General features: G+C 38.1%; 1 protein-coding gene and 1 pseudogene across 1 annotated transcript in view; one reads left to right on the forward strand and one right to left on the reverse strand.

Moving 5' to 3' along the window:
- Window positions 1-73: 73 nt before the first annotated feature.
- Window positions 74-24,165, reverse strand: part of FASTKD2 (FAST kinase domains 2) — a 27,919-nt gene continuing 3,827 nt past the window's right edge. The window contains exons 3-12 of the mRNA XM_012802147.2: window positions 23,753-23,856; window positions 22,623-22,731; window positions 22,220-22,343; window positions 21,910-22,049; window positions 19,605-19,777; window positions 5,210-5,376; window positions 3,683-3,898; window positions 3,216-3,300; window positions 1,358-1,472; window positions 74-333 (exon numbers count right to left, since the gene is read on the reverse strand). Coding sequence (XP_012657601.1) covers window positions 214-333; window positions 1,358-1,472; window positions 3,216-3,300; window positions 3,683-3,898; window positions 5,210-5,376; window positions 19,605-19,777; window positions 21,910-22,049; window positions 22,220-22,343; window positions 22,623-22,731; window positions 23,753-23,856 — 1,353 coding nt within the window. The 3' untranslated portion in view covers window positions 74-213. The remainder of the gene's footprint in view (window positions 334-1,357; window positions 1,473-3,215; window positions 3,301-3,682; window positions 3,899-5,209; window positions 5,377-19,604; window positions 19,778-21,909; window positions 22,050-22,219; window positions 22,344-22,622; window positions 22,732-23,752; window positions 23,857-24,165) is intronic.
- LOC111723603 lies at window positions 10,365-11,416 on the forward strand (annotated as a pseudogene).

Genomic DNA, 24,165 nt, shown 5'->3' on the forward strand with positions numbered 1-24,165 from the left:
GATTAGTATCGTAGGAAAAACATCCCTTCTAGAATTTCCTCAGCATATTCTAAAATACTAATAACAACATTACTTCCATTCTTAAAATTAATTTAACAATGAACATAAGAAATATTTTTTGACATAGAGAGCAATTCCACTGACAATTGCATTATAATCTTTATTCATTTTGACAAATGCATGTATCCTAATGTGAAAAGGCTGATTTTTACTTTAACATGCACTTTGCAAATTTGTATCAGCAGTAGGAAGGGCTTTGACTGAATAGATTTTGTTCTTCAAAAATGTGACTGCATCCTCCATCTCTAGTTTGTCCATCTCCCAGTTATTAACCTTACAAAAGAAAGGAAAATAATCAGTTTGTGAGACAATGATACATAAAAGCTAGTTTAGAGATCCAAACATAGTACAGTAACATCAAGTCAACTACCTTTTAAAAGTAAACATTACCTTCTAATTACTCATATTTTAAAGGCTTAATAATACTACATGTTGAAGAAACCTCTAACAGTGAAAAATATAAAAACGTTTAAGGCCCTCTAAATGGTGCAAAAACTAATTTCTTGAGGAAATCTTCCTTAGAATACATATAATCACCAGTATGAAAAACAAAACCTTAAGTAGCAGCCCATTAAGAGAAAGGGGCCATTTCATTCTCAATAACTCGTGTGTAATCCATTTCCGGATACTGAAGTACTTTAAGGGAAGACTGGAATGCTTACATTTCACATTATATGCAGGACTGACATTAACATACAGATACATTTATATTTAAGGTTCTTGCTACGTAGAGACATCTGAAGAGGCTGTTTAAGAAAAGCTGTGGATCAAAGTGCAGCATCAGAGGCAAGACCCCTCCTCCCTCAACCATCCAGCTCTTTCTGGTGACAAACATCCTCTACCAGCCTCACACTGGCCGTGAAAACAAAGCTTGAACATCTTTGCTTCTCTTGTTCGAGATAATCTGAAAACTAAATAAGGTTTTGTGTGTCTTAAATTAAATTTGAAAAAATACTATTTACATTCTTCCTCTTAGTAAAAAAAAGATTAAAGCTGACCAAAATAACATTTATAAAACCTGTGGTAAATGACAGTAATCAGCTGAGGAGAAGCCAAATCATGTATTAAAAAAACTCTTTCTCAAAGAAAACAATAAAACATTCCAATGATGCTGGCAATTCCTCTAGAGCAGCGGTTCTCAACCTGTGGGTCGCAACCCACAGGAACTGTATTAAAGGGCTGCGGCATTAGGAAGGTTGAGAACCGCTGCTCTAGAGTCTTAGTAACCAATTTCAGATTCTTGGACGCTATTAGAATGCACATCAGTAATTGAAGAATAGTTCATTTTTTTTCTTACCAAGATCACATGAAAACCCATTAGATTCAAATGCCGCATTTTCATAGCAAGAAATCCTCTGGGGTGGCTCGAACCCAAACAGTAAGCAGCTCTAGGCACACATAACATGGCTACTCTGAAAACAAAACAAACAAAACAAGACCAGTAACTGACATGACCATTACAGTCTGGCTGCCTTGCTGCTCCTCGGAGACTGCGAAGCTGAGCTCTCCACTGACCACAGTCCTCACCACTCCCACCTGTCTGTGCCCTTTACTTCTGTAACTAGGCCACTGCAGACAGTCCAGTACATAATGCTGCTTTATAAACAAAAAGTACATACAAATTCTTAACACAAAGTTCTCTCTCAGGTTGAAGGGATGGCTACATTTTTAATGAAGAAAGCACCCACTGGGGTCCAGGGTTTCCCACACGGTGCTGATTTCCAATGTGAACACTATTCACAGCACCCGGGGAAGGTTGGTGTAGACAATACCAAACGGTGAGTGCTCTTCTTAGACTTACTGTCTCCCAGAGAGAGGAGCACTTAGAAACCCAAACTGGCAGATCAAATACAAAGAAAACCCTAAGAAAAAAGGCAAGACTGTTAAAAAGATAAAATGTACAAAAGTCACAAAAATGCAGAAGGTGTAATTTGTTTCTTCACTGTTCCTAGCACTTTGGAAATAGTAAGTTCCCTGAGTAAAAAGGGGGAAAAGACATTTGTAATCTGTCCTCGCCTAAACTCTGGCTGTCAGAAAACAATAGAAATTTTGTATTTTTAAAGGAATGCTCTTTATGCTGAGAATGACTATGTTACTTTATCATGCCAGAACAATAGAATGCCTAGAAAAGAAAAATGATCATTGAATGAGGTTAGAGAAAGCGGTTTTTTTTTTTTTGCAATTTTTGGCCAGGGCTGGGTTTGAACCAGCATAGAGGCCAGAGCCCTTCTCCTTTAAGCCACAGGCGCCACCCAGAGAGAAGCCTTTTTTGAGGGAAGATGGATAACATGGAAAGAAGGCAGTTGAAAAAAGACACTGAGGATTAGGCTCAATCCATTCAGAAAAGGGGTATAAAAGGCACAGAACTGTAGGTGAATAGGGAGGGATGGGCAGGTAAGAGTTTGAATCCCTACAGTTTGAATCTGTTCCTCTCTATCAAATGTGTGGACATGCTCAATAGAGTAACACAGGCTGTAAGCTCCCTGGGGTCAGGTCCATGTATGACCCAGCTCTCTGCGTGCACCACAGAGCCTAGCAGAGCCTTTCCACAAAGGCTGCCTGAGCACAGCGGTGCGTGCAGTGATTTCATGATCTTATGCAGTGGGCAAGACAGTCTCTTACGGTACAGCACCATATTTCTTCCAAAGACACAGTATGAACCAAAGAAAACAACTCTGGATTAGCTTCAGCATGCTTGATCCATACAGATACAGCCTGATTCAAAAGCTAAAGTTTCTTTACCTCTGGAAGATTCTTGGTGGTAGAACAAAATATTTACTGGGTATTTGGTTTCTGTAGAAGCCTCAAGTCTTTACAATCACTATAATACTGTCAAAAGTACACACTGCACTGATAGTTTCAATTATGTTAACATTGTAATATTGAACTGTTTAGCTTCAAAACCTAATTTTTAAAAAATGTCTGCTTCATTAAATGGCCCAACTTCATAAATGTACTGAATATGATTGTATTCAACCATAACACCCATATTTATACCTAAGGAGAAACAGATTTATGGATGAAAGGTCTCTTCATGCTTGGCAAACTTCAGGCAAAAATAAGGTCTTATTATTATTACCGCTATTTAATATGAAGTGTTTTAGAATTAAAGATTTAAATTCAAAAAGCCCAGCAAATGAGTATATGTAAGCAACCTTTGAATATCTGTAGCAGAAGTTGCATCCATGTCAGAAAATGGAAGCACTTGACTCCTGTTGGTATCCATTCTGATTTCAAAATCTGGAAGGAAAAAGAATGATTTTAATTTTTCTAACATTGCTCAAAGTGATCTTCTGTGCCAAAATGTCTAACACTACTAGCAGTAATGGTAATGGCAGTGGCTGAAATGCATGCAGGCCAAACATTAGTCTAAGGCTTTTACCTACATAATTTCATTTATGGTTACAAGGCCCTTATAAGGTGGGTACTATTAGTATTGTCATTTTACAGATAAAGAAAGTGAAGTTAGTAAATGCCTGAAGTCAGAACACTAGTAAGTGGAGAGCAAGAATCCACACCCAGGCATCTAGCTCCAGAGGCAATGCTATACTGCATCAACCTGCTGCCGTGAACTTAGAATCTTCGGTCAGAAAAAAAGGAAAATAAAACGAAAATCCCATACCAATATAGTAAATAGGTGTCAGCTGCACATTTTTTGAGAAGTATCCTCCACCACCCAGAAGGCGACTTAGCACCTCTGCAACCTTTGTGTTTGGATCTGGTGGAGCGGCTGGCACCTGTGGCAGTGTGAGGTCTATGGCCTTGTGATAAGGGGTATCATCAAGTTTTATACAAGTCTCTAAAACGTGAAGCTTGTGAACATTCCTCTCCATGTCATCTAAAAAACAAAACAAAAAAGGAAGAAAATAAATCATTTGGAAAAGATATTAATGCCACATTTTAAAAACTATTATCAACATGTCCATTTTAAAAACTATAAAACATGTCCATATTTCTAATTATCTTTTTCTTACCTAAAGAATCTGTGTCTCTCTAGTTTCCACAGTGTTCAGGTCAAAGCCCTGTACTTGATAATGTTTTATGTTTTAAAGTATCTCTAAAGTTCACTTAGTCTAAACTCCTTGGTTTATAGGTAAGTAAACACCCAGGAATGCTGAAAAGTCTTGTGATTAATTAAAGATAAAATTGGGACTAGAATCCAGGTTTTCTGCATTCAAGGCTGCTTCCTCCAATATCATACTGCCTAAAAAAATCAGCACATGGTACTGATTCTTCATGACTCAACTCAGGGATTTGATTTTATAATACTGGCTTTTTTGTTTGTTTATTTATTTACGACAGAATGTTTGTGACAGAGCTTTTCTCTGTCACCCAGACTAGAGTGCAGTGGTGTGATAATAGCTCACTGCAACCTCAAACTTCTGGGCTCCAGCGATCCTCCTGCCTCAGCCTTCTGAGAGGCTGGGACTATAGGCCTGCGCCACCCTGCTCAGCTAACTTTTCTAACTTTTTGCAGAGGTAGGGTCCTGTTTGTGCTCAGGCTAGTTATGAACTCTTGAGCTCATAACTCTTGAAACTCAAGCCTTAGTCTCCCAAAGTGTTAGGATTACAGGCATGAGCCACTGTGCCCAGCCTATAATACTGTTTTTTAAAAACTGTGAACTACACTATTCTTAGTAGTGTGTACAAATTTTGTCTACCTATCTAGATACTGCTTTTGCTTGTTTAACATTAAAGAATAAAAGTCAACAGTTAATTTGGTTCTAAGAGTAAATAACTCACTAATTTGGTGGTTATTTGTTTTCTTGATCTGAACAAGCATACTCTCAATATAGGTCATAAATGACCAAGAGTTTACACTTACAAAAGCTGACTTCCAATATGATGTGCAAGGATTAGGAAATGCAAACACTCTGATCAAGGCATAAAGAACAACTTGAACATTTAGCCTTTGTGCAGGTGGATACAGTATAAATAAAAATAACGATGATGCATTTCTTATTCTTTTCTTTCATATGTGGGATCTGCCATTAAAGTACTGACCTTTGACTTCACCACCATTATTTCTTTCCTAAGTAACATCTGCTCTGCAAATTTTAATTGACACTACCTGAACTCAGACTCCATGCAGAATCACAAGGCAGTGACTGTGCCTAATTCCCATCACCATTGTGCACTGATATCCTACCTGCTCTCAGCAGCTCACTGATGACATCCTTTTGGAACAGGTGATTAACAGAGGCGAGAGGCAAATAATTCATTAAGCAAAATGAATGCACAGCATTTAATAGGTTTTCAGAAGAGATGTGGTAAAGACAACCAGTCAGAGCACTAGCCATCACATCTAGGAACTGTCTGGGAAAGAAAGAAAAGTCAGTTTCCAAAAACTGAAGACAAAGTTTTGGTAGGGCTAGTTAGGTTCCCTAGAACCAACATCTCTAAGGAGTCCAAAGAAAAGAATAAGAAAATCAGGCTTGCAAATGATGTCCACACATCATTCTGGACAGGTGGCTATCATAACAAGGATAACACATTCAATTAATGCTGGATTTTGCTATATACCTTACACAAGACGAATATTTTATAAACTTGAACTCATTTAATTCCCATTAAAATTCTATGGGAATAATAATTATTATTACCTTCATAATAAAGAGGAATAAACAGGCTCAGAGAAGTTGAGTAACTTACCTAAGACCACACGCCAAGGAAGTAGCAGAAACAGTACTAGAACCCAAGTTGTCAGGCTTCAGAACTTTTTAATCATTACACTGGATTTCCTATAAGGCCTAGACTACTACAGCAGTTTCATAACCAATTAAAATTCTCTAGCTATCAATACTCTGGGTTAAAAGAACTGTGAGGAAGATGGGTCAAGCCCAGCAGACTGAGGATGCAGTGAGCTATGATGACGACACTGCACTCCACCCCGGGCAACAGACTGAGACTTTGTCTCAAATTTAAAAAAAGAATTGCAAGCGTAATCATACCACCCTGAGCTAATGTCACACAGTATGACAAAGTAGTTAAGCACAAATGAAGAGAGAAAAAAATCAAAATTAGGTGATGTCACCTTCCCACAGTGACACTGCTAAGAAATGACACAGATAACCTTTGAACCCACATCAATCTGACTCTCAGGGCAGACGCTATACGTCACTGCGTAAGAAAAAAAGTTAACACAGGCCACATACTGTGTTACTGCAGAGGAAGGAAAGCAGACAGTAGCCTTTGGGAGAATGAGAACGTCAACAGGTGAAAAAGATGGGAAAGGAAAGACCTTGAATGGAGGTATGACAGTGCTCACTACTTGCCTGATGGTGAACAACCAGTGAGACGACGGCACAGAGCACTGATTCCTACATCAGAGGCAAATATGCCCACAAGAAAGTCTTAGAAATAATGATATCATAAATACAGACCAATGTTTGAGATTAACTGGAAGGTCCACGGCAGGGTCAGGGAGAGAGGGGCTGTGGCATTACGATGGGGTGGGAGGAATAGAACAGATCCCAGGGACAACAGTGAGGCAGCACTGATGGTACTGACCACTCATGGCGGAAGCCTGGGCAGTGATCCCCTCTCTGATCTTCTCTCACCCCTTCTCACACTGGAACTCAGCTTTAGCAGCTCACACTGCTGCTGTTCCCTGCAGGTGTGTGCCCTTGCTTTCCTCCAGCCTGGTATGTGGAATGCCTTCCACTCAGAATGTTCTTCCTGCTTATCCTCCCATGGTGAACTCCCATCTATCCATCATTTAAGATCGGATCAGATGCCATTGCCTCTGGGCAGCACTGGCTGACCCTCCTCTTCGTCAGGCTGGCATCCCAGCACATCCCACCTCTATTTCCAAATACCTGAGATAAAACTCTGTCACTCTAGTTTTCATGATATGTTCAATTGCCAGTTTATACATCTACCTTACCCATTACACAAAATCCTCTGGCAAGAATATGTCTTATCTTATTCATCCATGTCCTATGTACCCAGGTGCTTGGTAAATGTTCCCTGACTAAATGAAGAAATCAACTTAGATAAGGAAGACAGGAGAGGAGCTTGTTAGCTCCTATAAAGTATAAGTTAAGAATAACAAACTGAAATCCAGAATTATTGAACTTGGGACACTTCTGGGATGTACAGTGATGACATACAACCTGCAGAGACTTAGGTCTGGAGTTCAGGAGTATAGTAACAACCAGTGATGCAAACTTGGGGCTATCTACATATAAGGTAGTAAATATGAATCAAAAAGCAAAAGAAACCAAAGGACCAAAACAACAGAGTTTAAATGTGAAGTGTTTCCTTCCCTGGGTTTCAAACCCAGGAAGATATTCTGGATTTAACACACCTTCTCCTTCACAGTCCATCACTTAAATAAAATAATGATTAATGTACGGCATATGGATAAACAATGTGCTACATCAAATTTCCTTCCACTCTCCTACCTAACCCATTTCTTCTAGTCAACTCTCTTCCCAAATGCTATGAGCCACCCTGCTTCTAAAACCTCTGCCACTCTAGCCTAAGACACCATCTTCCTTTCTCCTTCCTGCAGAAAGAACTCCTTTGGGGCTCATCATTTACTGCCTTCCTATGGACATACAAGGCTCTGGTCTAGGAAGGCTGGGAAACACAAATGTCTATTTTTATAGTCCTTAGAGTACCAAATTCAGGCAACTGCACACTTATGAGCTTTCAGATATTGTGACTGATTCATCTTGATTTATCAGCCACATGGCCCCCATTTTTCCTCTGAAGACATGCTGGGGTGGGAGCCTAAGGATTTGATCAGGGTTTCCCAGTCTCAGCACTACTGGCCTTTCGGGATGGGTAATTCTTTGTTATAATGTTAACAGCATCCCTGGCCTCTACCCACCAGAGGCCAGTCGTACACACCTTTTCTCCAGTTGTGACAACTAATCACCTTCAGTTGAGAATCACTGGCTTAGGTGGAAGCAGAATAGATAAAGGATATATCCATGACTCCCTTATTGTACAAATTCTACTACTGCTGCTTTATTACATTTCCCAAGTCTTTGCTACCTTTGTCATCCTCCCCACTTCTAAATAACCACTTTATTCGACCAAGTTATCTCTGAGGCTCACTAGAGCAGCTGAAACCCCCCTAAGCATGCAGTGCTTGTTCTCTTAATCCCAAGAATCCATGGGGCTGTTTCTGGAGTTTCAATTACCACTTAGCTTAACACTACTTGTCTAGAAAGTACAGGAGGTCAATGGCAGCCAGGTTCATGACAAACCCAAGAAGGGGAGTAAAAGAAGGTTGAATTGGGGGGATATTTTTCACCCTTTATTAAATGCCTATTCATTGCCAGGTCCTGTGCTAAGTTCAGAATAACAGGAACCTGGGTCTGACTCTAGAGAGCTTGACAACTGAGAGGCAGAAAAAGACTTACTGACATGTAACTACAGATATGTGGTCAAGTCTCTACCAGAGATCTGTGTAAGACAAGACAAACCAGGCGATCTGATGGAGAAAGTTAGGGCAGGCACAGGCACACAGTAAGAACTGAGTCTGCCACTTTGGTAGCAAGGATGGTAGCCAGCACCACTGGATGGATTAAGTGCCCCTAAGGGATGGGCATTTGACCTGAACTCAGTCAGTCATATTTTCTTTTTTTTTTTTTCTTTTTCAAAATTGCCTTTATTTTTATGTTATTTATCAGTAAAACACATTAAAATATTCTCTTTTTTTTGTAGTTTTCTTTGCAAATGACATGAAATTTATGTGAACCAGCTTGATGAAAGTATTTCAAAATGTATATGAAAACACTACACTGTACCCCATGTTTGCATTAATGTAATAATAATAAAAAATAAAAAAAATAAAAATAAAAATAAAATAAAAAATATTTTCTTTTTTAGAAATCTAAAGCTGGAGGGAAAACTACAGGGACACAAAGAAGTAAAAGTCAAGTCATTTGGTGGCAAAGACACAGCATGTGAATCTTGCCAATGAGACCCTCAGCACTGCCCTAGTTTGTTCCTCCAACACCTCTGTGACCCACATTCTATTTTTTAATCCAACAATTACTGTATGCGAGGCATTGTCTTAAGAACTTGACAAAGGTTAATTCAACTCATTTAATCCTTATAAGAATACCAGTGCAATTAGAAATAACTCGAGGCACAGATAAGTAATTTGCCAAAAGTCAAGCAGCTGAAAAATGGCAGGACTGAAATAAAAACCTAAGTATGAGAGTCTGTGCTTTTAATCACTCTTCAAACAAATGACATTTTATACATGTTTCTGGTTTTTAGGAAAGCTAACTGATCCAGAAAGTAAAGAAACACGTTCTGGGTGGACAGCAGAGGTATGAGAAAACCTGGTATAGCTGAAGAATTACTGTAACTAACAGTAGAAATGTATGAGTGTGGTTAAAATAAAAAGAATAGAAAACAGTAGTTTGGGACCAAATGAATTGTTAGGGTCAAAACTGAACTATGGGAGGGGAGTGATGTCAGCAAGATGGCGGAATAGGACAAAACAGAGACTTAGGAAAGATATACACATCAAAATACCTTTATGAGAAGTCTAGTACCCAGTTAAGAGATTATAGTATCCCAGATGAGCACAAAACCAAAAACAGCCACACTGACACAGGTGAAAACAATAATTTCACTTTACCCATGTCAGCCCTTCAGCTCAGAGAGAGATTGCCTTAGCCTGTGACTTCTCCTTCAGAGGAAGAGAGATTATGCATCCCACATCCTAGCCCTTCAATACTGAATCATGGGGCTGGTTTCTATCTTGCCTCATGTGGAGAACTAATGGAACCAGCATAGACCAGATGCCTACAGGTGGTTAGGAACAAAGGAAATGGGGTAAGCAGCTTCCTGCACCCAGCACACAGCTATGAGATTGAGAGGAGGTGGAGAACCTAAGCTTCACCCCTAGGAGGGAGGGAAAAGAGTGGAATATGTCTTCAGCATCTCAGCCTTTCGGTGCACTGTCCAAAGGGCCAGTTTCTGCCTTACCTCACCAGAAGAGCTGATGGGATCAGTATAGTCTGGAAGCCTGGGAGCAGTTAGAAAGAAAGAAAAAGGGGTCAGGGGGTTACAGCAGGCAACACAGCTCTACAAGACTAGGAGAAGAGCAGAACTTGTTGCTTCTCTACAGGAGAAGGGGATAGGTGGAGCATGTCTCCTATGTCTCAGCCTATAGTACAACAGTTACAATATCTGAGGAAGTAAGACATTACCAGCTCCTGGGGAAAAAAAAGAAACTAGTATATCCTTCTACTTAAAAATACACATACAAAAAACATATATATATATATATATTTTTTTTTTTTAAAACAATGGAAAAGAAAAAAATATAGGCTCTCTGGTCCTCCCGTTCGTCAGACAGCCGCTTCTTCTAGTGCAGCACCAGCTTCTAGGCACCATGGTGAAACCGAAGGTTGGAATAAACAGCTTTGGTTGGATTGGGCGCCTGGTCTGCAGGGCTCCTTTTAATTCTGCCAAAGTAGATATTGTCGCCATCAATGACCCCTTCATTGACCTCAACTACATGGTCTACATGTTCCAGTATGATTCCATCCATGGCAAATTCCATGGCACAGTCAAGGCTGAGAACAGGAAATTCCATAACCATCTTTAGGAGCAAGATCCCACCAAAATCAAATGGGGTGAGGCAGGTGCTGAGTAGGTTGTGGAGTCCACTGGTGTCTTCACCACCATGGAGAAGGCTGGGGCTCACCTACAGAGGGGTGCCAAAAGGGTCATCATCTCTGCCCCTTCTGCTGATGCTCCCACGTTTGTGATGAGTGTGAATCACGAGAAGTACGAAAACAGCCTCAGCATTGTCAGCCACGCCTCCTGCACCACCAACTGCTCAGCCCCCTTGGCCAAAGTCATCCATGACAACTCCGGCATTGTGGAGGGACTCATGACCACAGTCTATGCCATTACTGCTACCCAGAAGACTATGGATGGCCCCTCTGGGAAGTTGTGACGTGATGGTCGCGGGGCTCTCCAGAACATCATCCCTGCCTCAACTGGTGCAGCCAAGGCTATGGGCAAGGTCATCCCTGAGCTGAATGGGAAGCTTACTGGCATGGCTTTCCATGTCCCCACTGCCAACGTGTTGGTCATGGATCTCACCTGCCATCTGGAGAAGGTTGCCAAATACGATGATATCAAGAAGGTGGTGAAGAAGGCATCAGAGGGCCCCCTCAAGGGCATCCTGGGTTACACCAAGCACCAGGTCATCTCCTCTGACTTCAACAGTGACAGCCATTCTTCTACCTTTGATGCTGGGGCTGGCATTGCCCTCAATGACCACTTTGTCAAACTCATTGCCTGGTATGATAATGAATTTAGCTACAGCAACAGGGTGGTGGATCTTATGGCCCACATGGCCTCCAAGGAGTAAGAACCCCCAGACCACCAGCCCCACCCAGAGCACGAGAGGAAGAGAAAGGCCCTTAGCTCCTGGGATCAGTCCCCCACCTCACTGAGAATCTCCCCTCAAAACAGTTTCTACTCAGACCTCCTAAAGAACAGGAGGGGTCTAGGGAGCCCCACTTTGTCATGTAACATCAATAAAGTTCCCTGAATTCAAAAAAAGAAAAAAATACACACATACATCCACAGAAAAGGTCTGAGAGCCTCCTAGATTCTCTGGCAGGGCTGACTGAAGAAGGTATTTCTCTGGTAAACCAGAGACAGGGAGAGGAGACTGTTTCTTTGAATGTGCAGATACAAATGCAAAGGAGCAAAAAGAATCAGGGAAATGTGGCACACTCAAAGAATCAAAACAAATCTTCAGTAACCAACTCTAAAGAGATGAAGATCTATGAATTGCCAAGCAAAGAATTCTAAAAATCTCCTTATAAGAACACAATTAAATGAAATCAAGAAAATGATACATGAACAAAATGAGAATATCTACAGAGATAGATACCAAACAGAAATTCTGGAGCTGAAAAAAATAACTGAACTAAAAAGTTCACTAAAGATCTACAGCAGCATATGTGATTAAACAGAAGAATCACTGAACCAGAAGCAAGTCATCTGAAATTATCCAGTAACAAAACAAACAAAAATAAATAACTAAATGATGAAAAGTTTAAAAAAGGTAAAAAGACACCATCAAGGCAACCAATGTACACATTATGTGTATCTTAGGAGAAAAAAGAAAGAAGCAGAAAGCTTATTTAAATAAATAATGGCTGACAACTTCAAAAACCTAGGCAAGCTAAAGACAACCAAATTCATGAAGCCCCTAAAACCCCAAGGAAGATGAAACTAAAGAAGTCTATATCAAGACACACTATAATCAAACTGTCAAAAGTCATAACAAATTTTAAAAGCAACTCCTCTCTCATAAAAAGGAGAAAAGCAACTCATCACATAAAAGGGAGCCCGCATAAGATTATCACTGAATTTCTGGAGACACCTTACATGCCAAAAGGACGTGGGATAATGTAGTCCAAGTGCTAAAAGAAAAACTGCCAATCAAAAATCCTATACCCAGTAAAACTGTCCTTTAAAAATGTAGGAATGATAAAGACATGCTGATAGAGACCAATGCCACTAGTCTTTTCTTATACAAAATGGGAAAGAGAGTTCTTCTAGTTGAAATGAAAGAACACAAAACATCAATATGAAAGTGTATCAAAGTATAAAACTCACTGGTAAAGGTACTTCTATAGAGAAATATAGACTACTATAACACATGTAATGTAATGGTGGTATATGAACATTTATTTCTAGTATAAAAATTGAAAAACAAAAGTATTAAGAGTAACTATTAACTATAAAACTTTGTTGCCATATAAATAGGGTGACCAGACATCCCAATTTTGGCGGGACAGTCCCACTTTTCAACAATTTGTCCCGTCCCACGGCGTTTTTAAAAAGTCCTGATTTTTGGAAAGAATGCACAAACCGGCTGGAGAACAAGAAGGGAATGTATGGTTTTCGGCCGCCATATGGCTATTTTGCCAGAATATGAGTTTTATATTATTTTTGTTAATTTTATAATGTTAAATTGTAATAAATAATTGCTGAGAAGTGATTATCGAGAATTGCTTATCAAAGTTTGCCTTGTTGTCAGGCCCTGCCCTGCGCCCCTGCCCCGTCCCTGCCCCACCCCCGCTCCGCCCCCCGGCCATGTTGTCCCACCTTATAGATGTTAGAATCTAGTCACCCTATATATAAACCATGTAAAAAGATATAAAGTATGACACTAATAACAAATTGTGAAGGAGAATAAAAGTGTATAGTTTTTGTATGCATCATAATGAAGTTGTTACTAGTTTTAAACAGACTATTGTTAAAAAAAGATGTTTTATGTAAGACTCATGGTAACCACAAATAAAACATCTATAGAGAATACACATACAAAAAAGAGAAAGGAATTAAAGCTTCTCAGTACAAAAAAATCAACAAACCACAAAGGAAGACAGCAAGAGAGAAAAAGGTAGAAATGAGAACTGTAAGACAAAAAACAAAATGGCAACAGTCCTTCCCTATCAATAACTGCTTTAATCATAAATGGATTAAATTCTACAATCAAAAGACATAAAATGACTGAATGGATTAAAAAAAAAAGACCCAATTATAAGATGTCTATAAGATATTCACTTTAGATTTAAGGATACATACAGTCTGAAAGTGATGGGATGCAAAAGGATACTACATTCAACTGGTAGCCAAAAAAGAGCAAAGATGGCCGGCCATCCTTCAACAACACAGACTTTAAGTTAAAAACTGCCACAAGAGAGAAACAAGAGCATTATATCATGATTAAAAGATCAATTAATCAGGAAAATGTAACAATTATAAATATATATGCACTATGCACTCACCATTAGAGTACCTAAATATCTAAAACAAAGACTGACAGCATAGACAATAATACAAAAACAGTCAAAGATTTAAATATCCTTCTTTCAAAAATGGGTAGAACATCCAGACAGAAAATAAGGAAAGAAAGTACCAGAACAAAACAGACAAAATGAGCATAACAGACACATAAAAAACATTCCAGACAACAGCACCAGAATACTCATTCATTCTTCTCAAGTGCAGACAGAACATTCTCAAGGATGGCTCATATTCAGGTTACAAAAGTAGTGATAACAAATTTAAGAAAACTAAAATCATACGAAGTATCTTTTCTGACCACAATAAAATAACTTAAAAATCAATAAATATCAGAAGGAAAACTAGAAAATTTACCAATTGTATACATTAAACAACACACTCTTGAATAACTAGTAGGTCAAAGAGAAATCAAAAGGGAAATCAGAAAATATCTCAAGACAAAAAAATTGAAAATACTACCTATCAAAAATTATGGGATGAAGAAAAAAACAGTACTAAAAAGGAAGTATGGAAACACTCATTTTAAAAATGATGAAAGATTTCAAGTAAACAACTAGGATTTGTACCTGATAGAACTAGAAGGGGAACAAACTAAGCCCACAGTTAGCAGAAGGAAGGAAATAACATTGGAAGATGGGAACTATGCTAGGGGCCTCATAGGTATAGTTAAAACAGACATACAGAGGGTGCCAAAGAAAACGTATACACATTTTAAAAAACAAAAAAACTATATTAAAACTGTAATACTCAATATATACCGATAACAAAAGATGAATGCAAGTCACGTTGAGCACCTCTTGCAATTGCAGAAGTCAAACATGACTTGAATATTACAAATTTAATAGTTTTTTTCCTTTCTTAAAATGTGTATACATTTTTTTGGCACCCTCTGTGCATAAAAGCTGCCATTGTTCCCTAGCTTGCTCTCCTATAATGGCTTTCTACTCACAAGTCACATTCCCAGTGGTTATAAAGATCCTTACCTTTTTTCATTGCCCTCATATAGTATCAACCTTATGAAACCAAAAGCTGGCCTTCTTCTAGACCAGTGGTTCTCAACCTTCCTAATGCCGTGACCCTTTAATACAGTTCCTGTGGGTTGCGACCCACAGGTTGAGAACCGCTGTTCTAGACTCATTTGAATGGACCAACAGACCCAATCTGACAATGGCCCATAGCAAGGGGTTTAACTTGACTGGTCTTGCAACCTGGGAACCAACTCAGCACAGGAAGCCAATTCCTGCTTCCCAACTCTATGAGTTCACCCCTAGTCAATCAGCAGACCAATTCCCTAGCCCTTTGCCCACCAAAATATCTTTAAAAATCCTGGCCCCTAAACTCCTGGGAGGAGACAGATTTGAGAAATTCCTCCCAACTCCTGGCAGGTCAACTTGCAATATTACTTTGTCTCTCTGCTGTAACTCCTGCTGTTTCAATGTATTAGCCTCCTCTTAAGCAAGGGGTAAATGAACCTGGTTGGGCTATAATAATTACATGCCAACGAATTAGGTAACCAAGAGCTGGATAAATCCCTAGAAACACACAACCTACCAAGACTGAATCATGAAGAAATAGAAAAATCTTAAAAAAAAAAAAAAAACAGAAAATCTAAATAAACCACCAATAAATAAGGAATTTAATCAGTAGTCAAAAACTTCCCCAAAATGAAAAAAGCCAGGAACAAATGACTTCACTGGTGAATTCCAGCAAACACTCAGGAAATAATTAGCAACACTTCTTATACTTTTCTAAACACTTGAAGAAAAAGGAATACTTCCAATCTCATTTTATGTGTATGGCATAACCCTGACACCAAAGCCAGACAAAGGCACTACAAGAAAAGAAAATCACAGGTCAACATCCCTGATGAACACGGATGCAAAAATCCTCAATAAAATACTAGTAAACCAAAATAGATAATTAAAAGGGTTATTCACAATGAGCACGTGGAATTTACCCCTGAAAGAAAAGGGTGGCTTAGCATATATGATCTATCTATCACATTAATTGACCAATTAATGTGACATACCCCATTAACAAAATAAAAAATAGAAACCACATGATCATCTCAATAGATGCAGAAAGACCACCTGACAAACTTCAAAATACTTTCAAGATAAAAGGCTTTCAACAAAGTAGGTATGGAGGGAATGTACCTCGCCATAATAAAGGCCACACATGAAAAGCTATAACTAACATCATATTCAATGATAAAAAACTGATATCTTTTCCTCTAAGACCAGGAGTAAGATAAGTATGCCTACTCTCACCACTTCTATTCAACACAGTAGTAGAAATTCTAGCCAGTGCAATTAAGCAAAAAATAAAACAGAGAAAGAAAGAAAAGGCATCCACATCCAAAAGGAAGAAGTAAAATTATCTGTTGTGTTCCTATTCACTTACAACAAACTATCCAACACTCCTGTTTACAATAGCCCCCAAAAGTATAAAATATTTAGGAACAAACTTAATTAAAGAGATAAAGACTTCAATACTGAAAACTAAAAAAAATTGATTAAAGTAATTGAAGAAGATACAAATAAATGGAAAAACATACAGTTATCTACAAAGTCAGAGCAATCCCTATTCAAATCTGAATGGAATTTTATATGCAAATAGAAAAAAAATCTTAAAATTCATATGGAAGCACAAAGGATCTAGAAACGCCAAGGCAATGAAAAAGAACAAAGCAATGAGAAAAAGGAGCAAAGCTAGAGGCATCATACCTCCTGATTTCAAAATACAATAAATACACAATGGGGAAAGAATGTTCTCTTCAACAAAGGGGGTTTGGAAAACTGGATAGCTATATGCCAAAGAATGAAACTGGAACATTATCTTACACTATACACAAAAATTAACTCAAAATGGATTAAAGATTTAAATATAAGCCTTGAAACTATAAAACTTCTGGAAAAAAACATAGAGGAAAAGGCTTATGACATTGGCCTAGGCAGTGATTTTTTTGGAGTAACACCAAAAGTACAAGTAACAAAAGCAAAAACAGACAAGGGGAACTACATAAAACTAAAAAGCTACTGTACACCAAGGAAACAAACCAACAAAGTGAAAAGGCAACCCACAAAATAGGGAGAAAAATTATTGCAAACTGTATATCGGAAAAAGGGCTAATCTCCAAAATACATACATGAGAAACTCCTATAACTCAATAGCAAAAAAATAAATAATGTGATTAAAAAATGGGCAAAGGACGTACAAATAGACCTATCTCCAAAGAAGACATAAGAGGTCAAACAAGTTCACAAACTTATCCTAGAAAAAGTGCTAGATACCCCGCTGCTGAATATCACTGTGGTCACCTTCAAAGTACTTCCCTTAGCCATCTGGCAACTGTAGTGATACTCCGCACTGAGGTATGTAGCACATTTTCTAGGATGAGTTTGTGAACTTAATTGTCAGACTTTGTATGATGACAGCTCTGATATCCATTCCAGAAAGAATTCCTAAACTGCTTTGAAAGGGTGGTCTAGGTGCAGCGTTGGTGCCCAGCTTCCCGGGGGGAGCACTTCAAAGGTGACTGTAGTGATATTCAGCAATGAGGCACTTTTTCTAGGATGAGTTCATGAACTTAATTGTCCACCCTTGTATAAATGGCCCCCAAACATGTGAAAATACATTCAATATCAGTAATTATTGGGAAATACAAATCAACATGACAATGAGATATCACTTCACACCTATTAGAATGATGATTATTAAATAAAGAAAAGCTAACAAGTGCTAGAGAGAATATGAGAACCTGGAATCCTTGTATACTACTGATGGAGTACAAAATGGTGCATGGAAAACAGTATGAAGGTTCCTCAAAAAATTTGAAAGTAGAACTATCATGTGACTTAGCAATCCCACTTCTGGATATATTTCAATTCCTATAAATTGAAATTAGAATTGAAATCAGGAGCTTGAAGAGATATTTGCACTTCCATAGTCACTGCAGTACTATTTATAACAAGATAAATAAACAACCTAAATGTCCACCAACAGATGAGTAAAGAAAATATGACGTACACATACAATGAAATATTACTCAGCCTTTCCAAGGAAATCCTGCCATGTGCTACACCACGGATGAACTTTGAGAACACTATGCTAAGCAAAATAAGAATAGTGATCTGTCCACTGTGCTAAGAAGGACAGATATTGCATGAGGTACCTAAAAAGTCAAGGTTATATAAACAGAAAGCATAATGTTGGTTGTTAGAGGTCAGGGGAGGGGAAAACAGGGAGTCCTGCTAAACAGGTATAAAGTTCCAGTTCTTAGAAAGAAGTATGGAGAATACTCAGGGATCTAAAGTAGACCTGCTGTTTGACGCTACAATTCCTCTACTAGGTATAGATCCAAAAGACCAAAAATCACTTTAAAACAAAAATATTTGCACCAGATTGTTCACTGCAACTCAATTCATAATAGCCAAGTCATGGAAGAAGCCCAACTGCCCATCAACTCATGAATGGATTAATAAATTGTGGTATATGTATACCATGGAATATTATGCAGCCTTACAAAAGATGGAGACTGGAGCTGGAACATACCCTGCTTAGTAAAGTATCTCAAGAATGGAAGAAAAAATATTCAATGTACTCAGTACTACTACTACGAAACCAATTTACAATCACTCACATTTTCATATGAAGAATAGATCACAACTATGGCCCAAGTTGAAAGAGTGAAGAGTAAGGGTTGGGAGGGGAGAGGAAGAGGGAGGTAAGATGAAGGGAGGGTGAACAGTGGGATCACACCTATGGTGCATAATGCAAGGGTACATGTCGGATCTGTTAGCATAGAGTATAAATGGCTTAACACAATAATTAAGTAAATGAGACAAGGTATATATTAACCAGTGTGATGTAAGCATTCCTAATTCTATATGAACTCAGCACATTGTACCCCATAAATGCATTAATATATACATGATCTATGTGCTTATTATATAATAAAAAAAATAAAAATTAAAAAAAAAAATAAAGTTCCAGTTCTGTGAGATAAGTTCCAGAGATCCATTGTACAATACCGTGTCTATAGTTAAAATATCATAGTTAAATGCATTATGCTGCACACTTAAAAATTTATTAAGAATTCTTACCACAATAAAATATTATTGTTCAAGATACATTTCTCAATTTTTCAGTGAAGTTAAAGAAAACCAAACCCGGTGGTGCCTGTGGCTCAGTGAGTAGGGCGTCAGCCCCATATACTGAGGGTGGCGGGTTCAAACCCGGCCCTGGCCAAACTGCAACAAAAAATAGCCGGGCATTGTGGCGGGCATCTGTGGTCCCCAGCTGCTCAAGAAGCTGAGGCAAGAGAATCGCCTAAGCCCAGGAGTTGGAGGTTGCTGTGAGCTGTGTGACACCACAGCACTCTACTGAGGTATAAAGTGAGACTCTGTCGCTACAAAAAAAGAAAGAAAGAAAGAAAACCAAACCATAAACTTAGGGAAAGGTGGGATACCTGTGAGAGTTTTAAATGAAAACTCCTATGATGAATTAACCAATATAATGAACAAAGAAACAAGCAAGACAAAGAGCAACAAATATAAAATGAAATGCTGTTTAACTTTATAAATGAGTGAGGAACGCTTTCTTTATTGCCATGGATGATGGCTGTGGATGTGCTCCCTTGTGATAATTCATTAGATTTGTGATTTGTAATCTTTTGTACAAATATGTTTTGTAACAATAAAAAAACAAAATAACAAACCAGTACATACTCTTTGTTCTGGTATGTGCAGACATGGTTGAGAGAAGAATACACATGAAGAATGGAGATGATGTTTTTCAGGTCCAGGGAGTCAGGTTCCTCTTCTATCTTCTTCATTAACAAGTCCATCAAACCAACAGGTCGAAAACCAAGGTCTTCAAATAACAGAAGGAGAAAAATAACCTTAAAAAGAGGAAGAATTGAGGGGAACCTCTTTAATAAATACAGTATGCTAATCAACAGTAGTTTATTAGATCTCAATGTAAACAGCCATACAATTGTCCTGATCAACAGAATATATCCTTAAAAAGAATAGTGATCTTCCCCTCCCAATGACACACACTGAATTAGGTGTCAAGTTAATTAATAAGCAATCTCTTTTTATAAGCTGAGAACCCCAGCATAAACTGGTTTCCATATTTCCATTGCATTTAAAAATAAATCCTTTCTTATGTACTTTTTGTACAACAAATCTGAAAACTAGTTGTAAACATACCTTTTCTCAAGTTATTCAAAATGTCCAACTCAATCTTGAACTCCTATGCCCAAGCCAAGATATTTCCTAGATTCTAACACATAAAAGATAACTCAAAAATTTCCATATTTAATATTAATTCCTGCAAGTGAGAATGGAGCTCTTATATCATGATTAAACTGCACTGTTCACCTCCAATTTCCCTCTCAGTCTTTCTCACTTATGATTATTTTCTTTCCATAATCAATTCCCAAAGTAAGCTAAATATTCTTCTTACTCTTCAAAGTAAACTGAACCTAGTGATCTAACATAGTTACCACTGACTCACTGCAAAAAGTAATTTATACTAGCTACTTCATTTTTTAAGTGTTTATAAGTAGTATTAACAGAGACCATGAATTTTTTTTTTGAGACACAGTCTCACTTTGTCACCCTCTGTAGAGTGCTGTTACATCATAGCTCACAGCAACCTCAAACATTTGGGCTCAAGGGACACTCTTGCCTCAGCCTCCTGAGTAGCTGAGACTACAGGTGCCTACCACAACACCCAGCTAGAGATGGGGTCTCGCTCTTGCTCAGGCTGGTCTTGAACAGAATTCTAAGCTCAGGTGATCCTCCCATCTTGACCTCCCAGAGTGCTAGGATTACAGGCATAAGCCACAGTGACTGGCAAAGAAACCCTGAATTTAATGGCTTCTATTCTGAAGGAAATAATGGACATTAATCATTAAGTAAAGACATTTTATTCTTCATAAACCATAACTATATCATATCACCCACTTTTATTATTTAAAATCTAATGAGAAGAAGTGTAAACACCAAAATGATGCTAAATATCTAACCAAAGCACCACACAACCTTTTGAAAACCAAATAATAGGCTCAGCGCCTATAGCTCAACCGGCTAAGGCGCCAGCCACGTACACTTAAGGTGGCGGGTTCGAATCCCCAGCCCACACCCGCCAAACAACAATGACAGCTGCAACCAAAAAATAGCCGGGCATTGTGGCGGGCTCCTGTGGTCCCAGCTACTTGGGAGGCTGAGGCAGGAGACTCGCTTGAGCCCAGGAGTTAGAGGTTGTTGTGAGCTGTGATGCCAGGGGACAGCTTGAGGCTCTGTCTCAAAAAAAAAAAAAAAAGAAAACCAAATAATAGAGCAAACTTTGGACAACATAATTTTTGTTTCAGATGGAAAGATGATTAAAAGATTGAACAGTATACAGATGCTCCTGAACTTACAATGAGGTTAAGTCCTAACAAACACATCGTTAATTGAAAATACATCATAAATCAAAAATAATTTATTACACCTAACCTGCTGGACATCATAACTTAGCCAAGCCTACTTTAAACATTCTCAGAACACCCACATTAGCTTATAGTTAAACATGCTCAGAACACTCACATCAGCTTACAGTTGGGCAAAATCATCTAACACAAAGCCTGTGACACGTCAGTATCAGCTGTTAACCCTCCTGATCATGTAACCGAGTGGGAATTGAAGCTCACTGCCACAACCCAGCATTACAAAAGTGTATTGTACCTCCTATCTCTAGCCTGGGAAAAGATCAAAATTCAAAGCCTGATTTCCACAGAATGTGTATTGCTTTCACACCATCATAAAGTCACTACCTCATAAGTCAAATCGTCCTAAGTCAGGTACCTATATTCACAAGTAAACCCCAGACAGAAATAATAAGAAGCTAATTATTAAAATATCAATTTAGTGTCAGAATATTTTAGTATATTAGCTGCTATGAGGGTAAAAAACAAGTATTTAAAATGCCAAATGAATTAGTATGCTTTTTGAAAGTTTCTGAGGCTTACTCTAACATACTCACATGTTTCAACTTCCAGATGTCATAAGTTGCAGCCACATAGTCTGCTATTCCCTCAAAGAGATAAGAATTATGATATCGGAGATCTCTGCAGGACTGCAGTATGTTCAGCATTACTTTAAGAGGACATCCATGGATATTATCTTTAAGAATGAATTAAACAAACAAAAATTACCAGAGGGTTTTAAATGTAAGATTCAAGTTGCTTGATACTTATTTTCATAGAAGAACAAGGTTTTTAAAACAAATGAAAGAACTATAGTCCCAACTGGTATGTCAGATGCTACAAAGCATGAAAGAAAACTGTCCTTACCAATGACCGTCTTACTGCATTCATTCAAGAGTGTAACAGAACGGTGATTCATGGCGGCTAGTGCCTCAAACATGCGCTGGCTATTCAAAACAGAAAATCGGTCTAATTCACTCAAGGCTTTCATCTAAAGAAAAGCAAACTTAGATTTACTGTTTGTGGCCAAAAAAAATAATAGTAATGATTAAACTTTTATTTTTAAGTAAAAAAGATGAAGTTTAAGAAAAAGTTAAATATATTTAACCACCTACATACCAATAAATGTCTACTTCTATTAATCCACTTTAGCAAAACTAAGCTAAATGGTACAGCAATGTCCCCCTAAAATATTAACTTCAGGAATTGATAGTGGATTACAATAAACAATTTTTTCAAAAATTATCTGTAAGAGAAAATCCAGGTTTACCTCGAGTTTCCTTTTAAGAGCTATTGGTGCATCTTTTCCAATACATTTCATCACAGCTTGTAAAGTGAAGACACGTTTTATTTTCCAGACTTGCTGATCAACTAATATTCTGTCATCAAACATCAAACACAACAAATATTATAATCCTAGAGTTTTCAAACTAGAAGAGAAATCTTAAAAAAAAAAAATCAATTGGTCCAACTCCTACTTCATATAGGCCAAAACTATGAATCCCAAAGAAATAAACTTCAGCAGAAATGATCTGCTTAAAAGAACGTAAGTAGTCAGTGAAAGACCCAGACCCAGTCTAGGTCTTTCCTCTCCATGTTACTGTGCTGCCTTTATTAATGAACAAATCACATCAGGAGATTACAGGAAAATAACCTATGCATACTCAATGAAAAAGAGAATTGAGCATTATTCTCACTGATCTATGATATTACATCAGATGCATCAATTTTATAGATTCCTTTTCAAGGTGGACAAGTGTCATATTGTCCCCACAGAGTGTTCAAATAACTATTCTGAATTAAATACACAGTTCTCCCTCAGCTCATATCAGTATTATGTTTTAAGATAAATTAATTTCAATTCCAGTGTTACTCATATTTTTCATGGTAGACCCCCAAAGAAGTATTATTTCCAGCTTTATCTCACCCAGAGTCAGGATTTTAACTTTAATAAGGGATTAAAGGCTATAACTACATACAAAGCCCCTTGACCCACCACTCAAAAAAAAAAAAAACAAAAAAACCAGCAGTTCATTTTCCATCTCATTTGTTTGAATTCAGATACACGAGAAACAAAGAAAACCACATGAAGAAGGCATAAGAGAGATTCGGTACCCATATCTCAGTGGTTAGGGTGTCAGCCCCATACACCGGGGCTGGGGAGTTCAAACTCAGCCTGGGCCTGCTAAACAACAATGACAACTACATCAACAACAACAAAATAGCTGGGCATTGTGGTGGGCGCCTGTAGTCCCAGCTACTTGGGAGGCCAAGGCAAGAGAATCACTTAAGCCCAAGAGTTTGAGGTTGCTGTGAGCTGTGACACTACAACACTCTACTGAGGGAGAAATAGTGAGACTCTGTCTCAAAAAAAATAAAAAGGCATAAGAGAGTTCTCACCTTAATCCTGCTTGAAGAACATCCACATTCTTACATGGCTCCATTGCCCCTAAAAGAGCTGACAGAACTGAAAGACATTTCTCATCACACTCATTGATACGTTCCTGTTAAAATTAGAAAACACTACAAGTGATGAGCTGAAGCAAAATCACCAAACTGATGCTTTCAGTAAAAGGATTAAGTATCAAACCAATAATTTCTATAGTCAGTCCACAATGAAATAGCATCTTTGGGAAATAAGATGTCATACTTACATGAATTTCCCAAATAACTGATACATATCCTTTTAGGCATCAACATATTTTTACTTTCACTATTATCTTTGAAAATCCAGTTGGTAATGATTTTACTTCCCTGCTTATGAAACAACCTTTATTAAACATCATGTTTACCTCTTCTTTTTTTTTTTTTTT

This window comes from Otolemur garnettii, unplaced genomic scaffold (assembly GCF_000181295.1).
Source record: "Otolemur garnettii isolate 467f Iridium unplaced genomic scaffold, OtoGar3 scaffold00013, whole genome shotgun sequence".
NCBI lineage: Eukaryota > Metazoa > Chordata > Mammalia > Primates > Galagidae > Otolemur > Otolemur garnettii.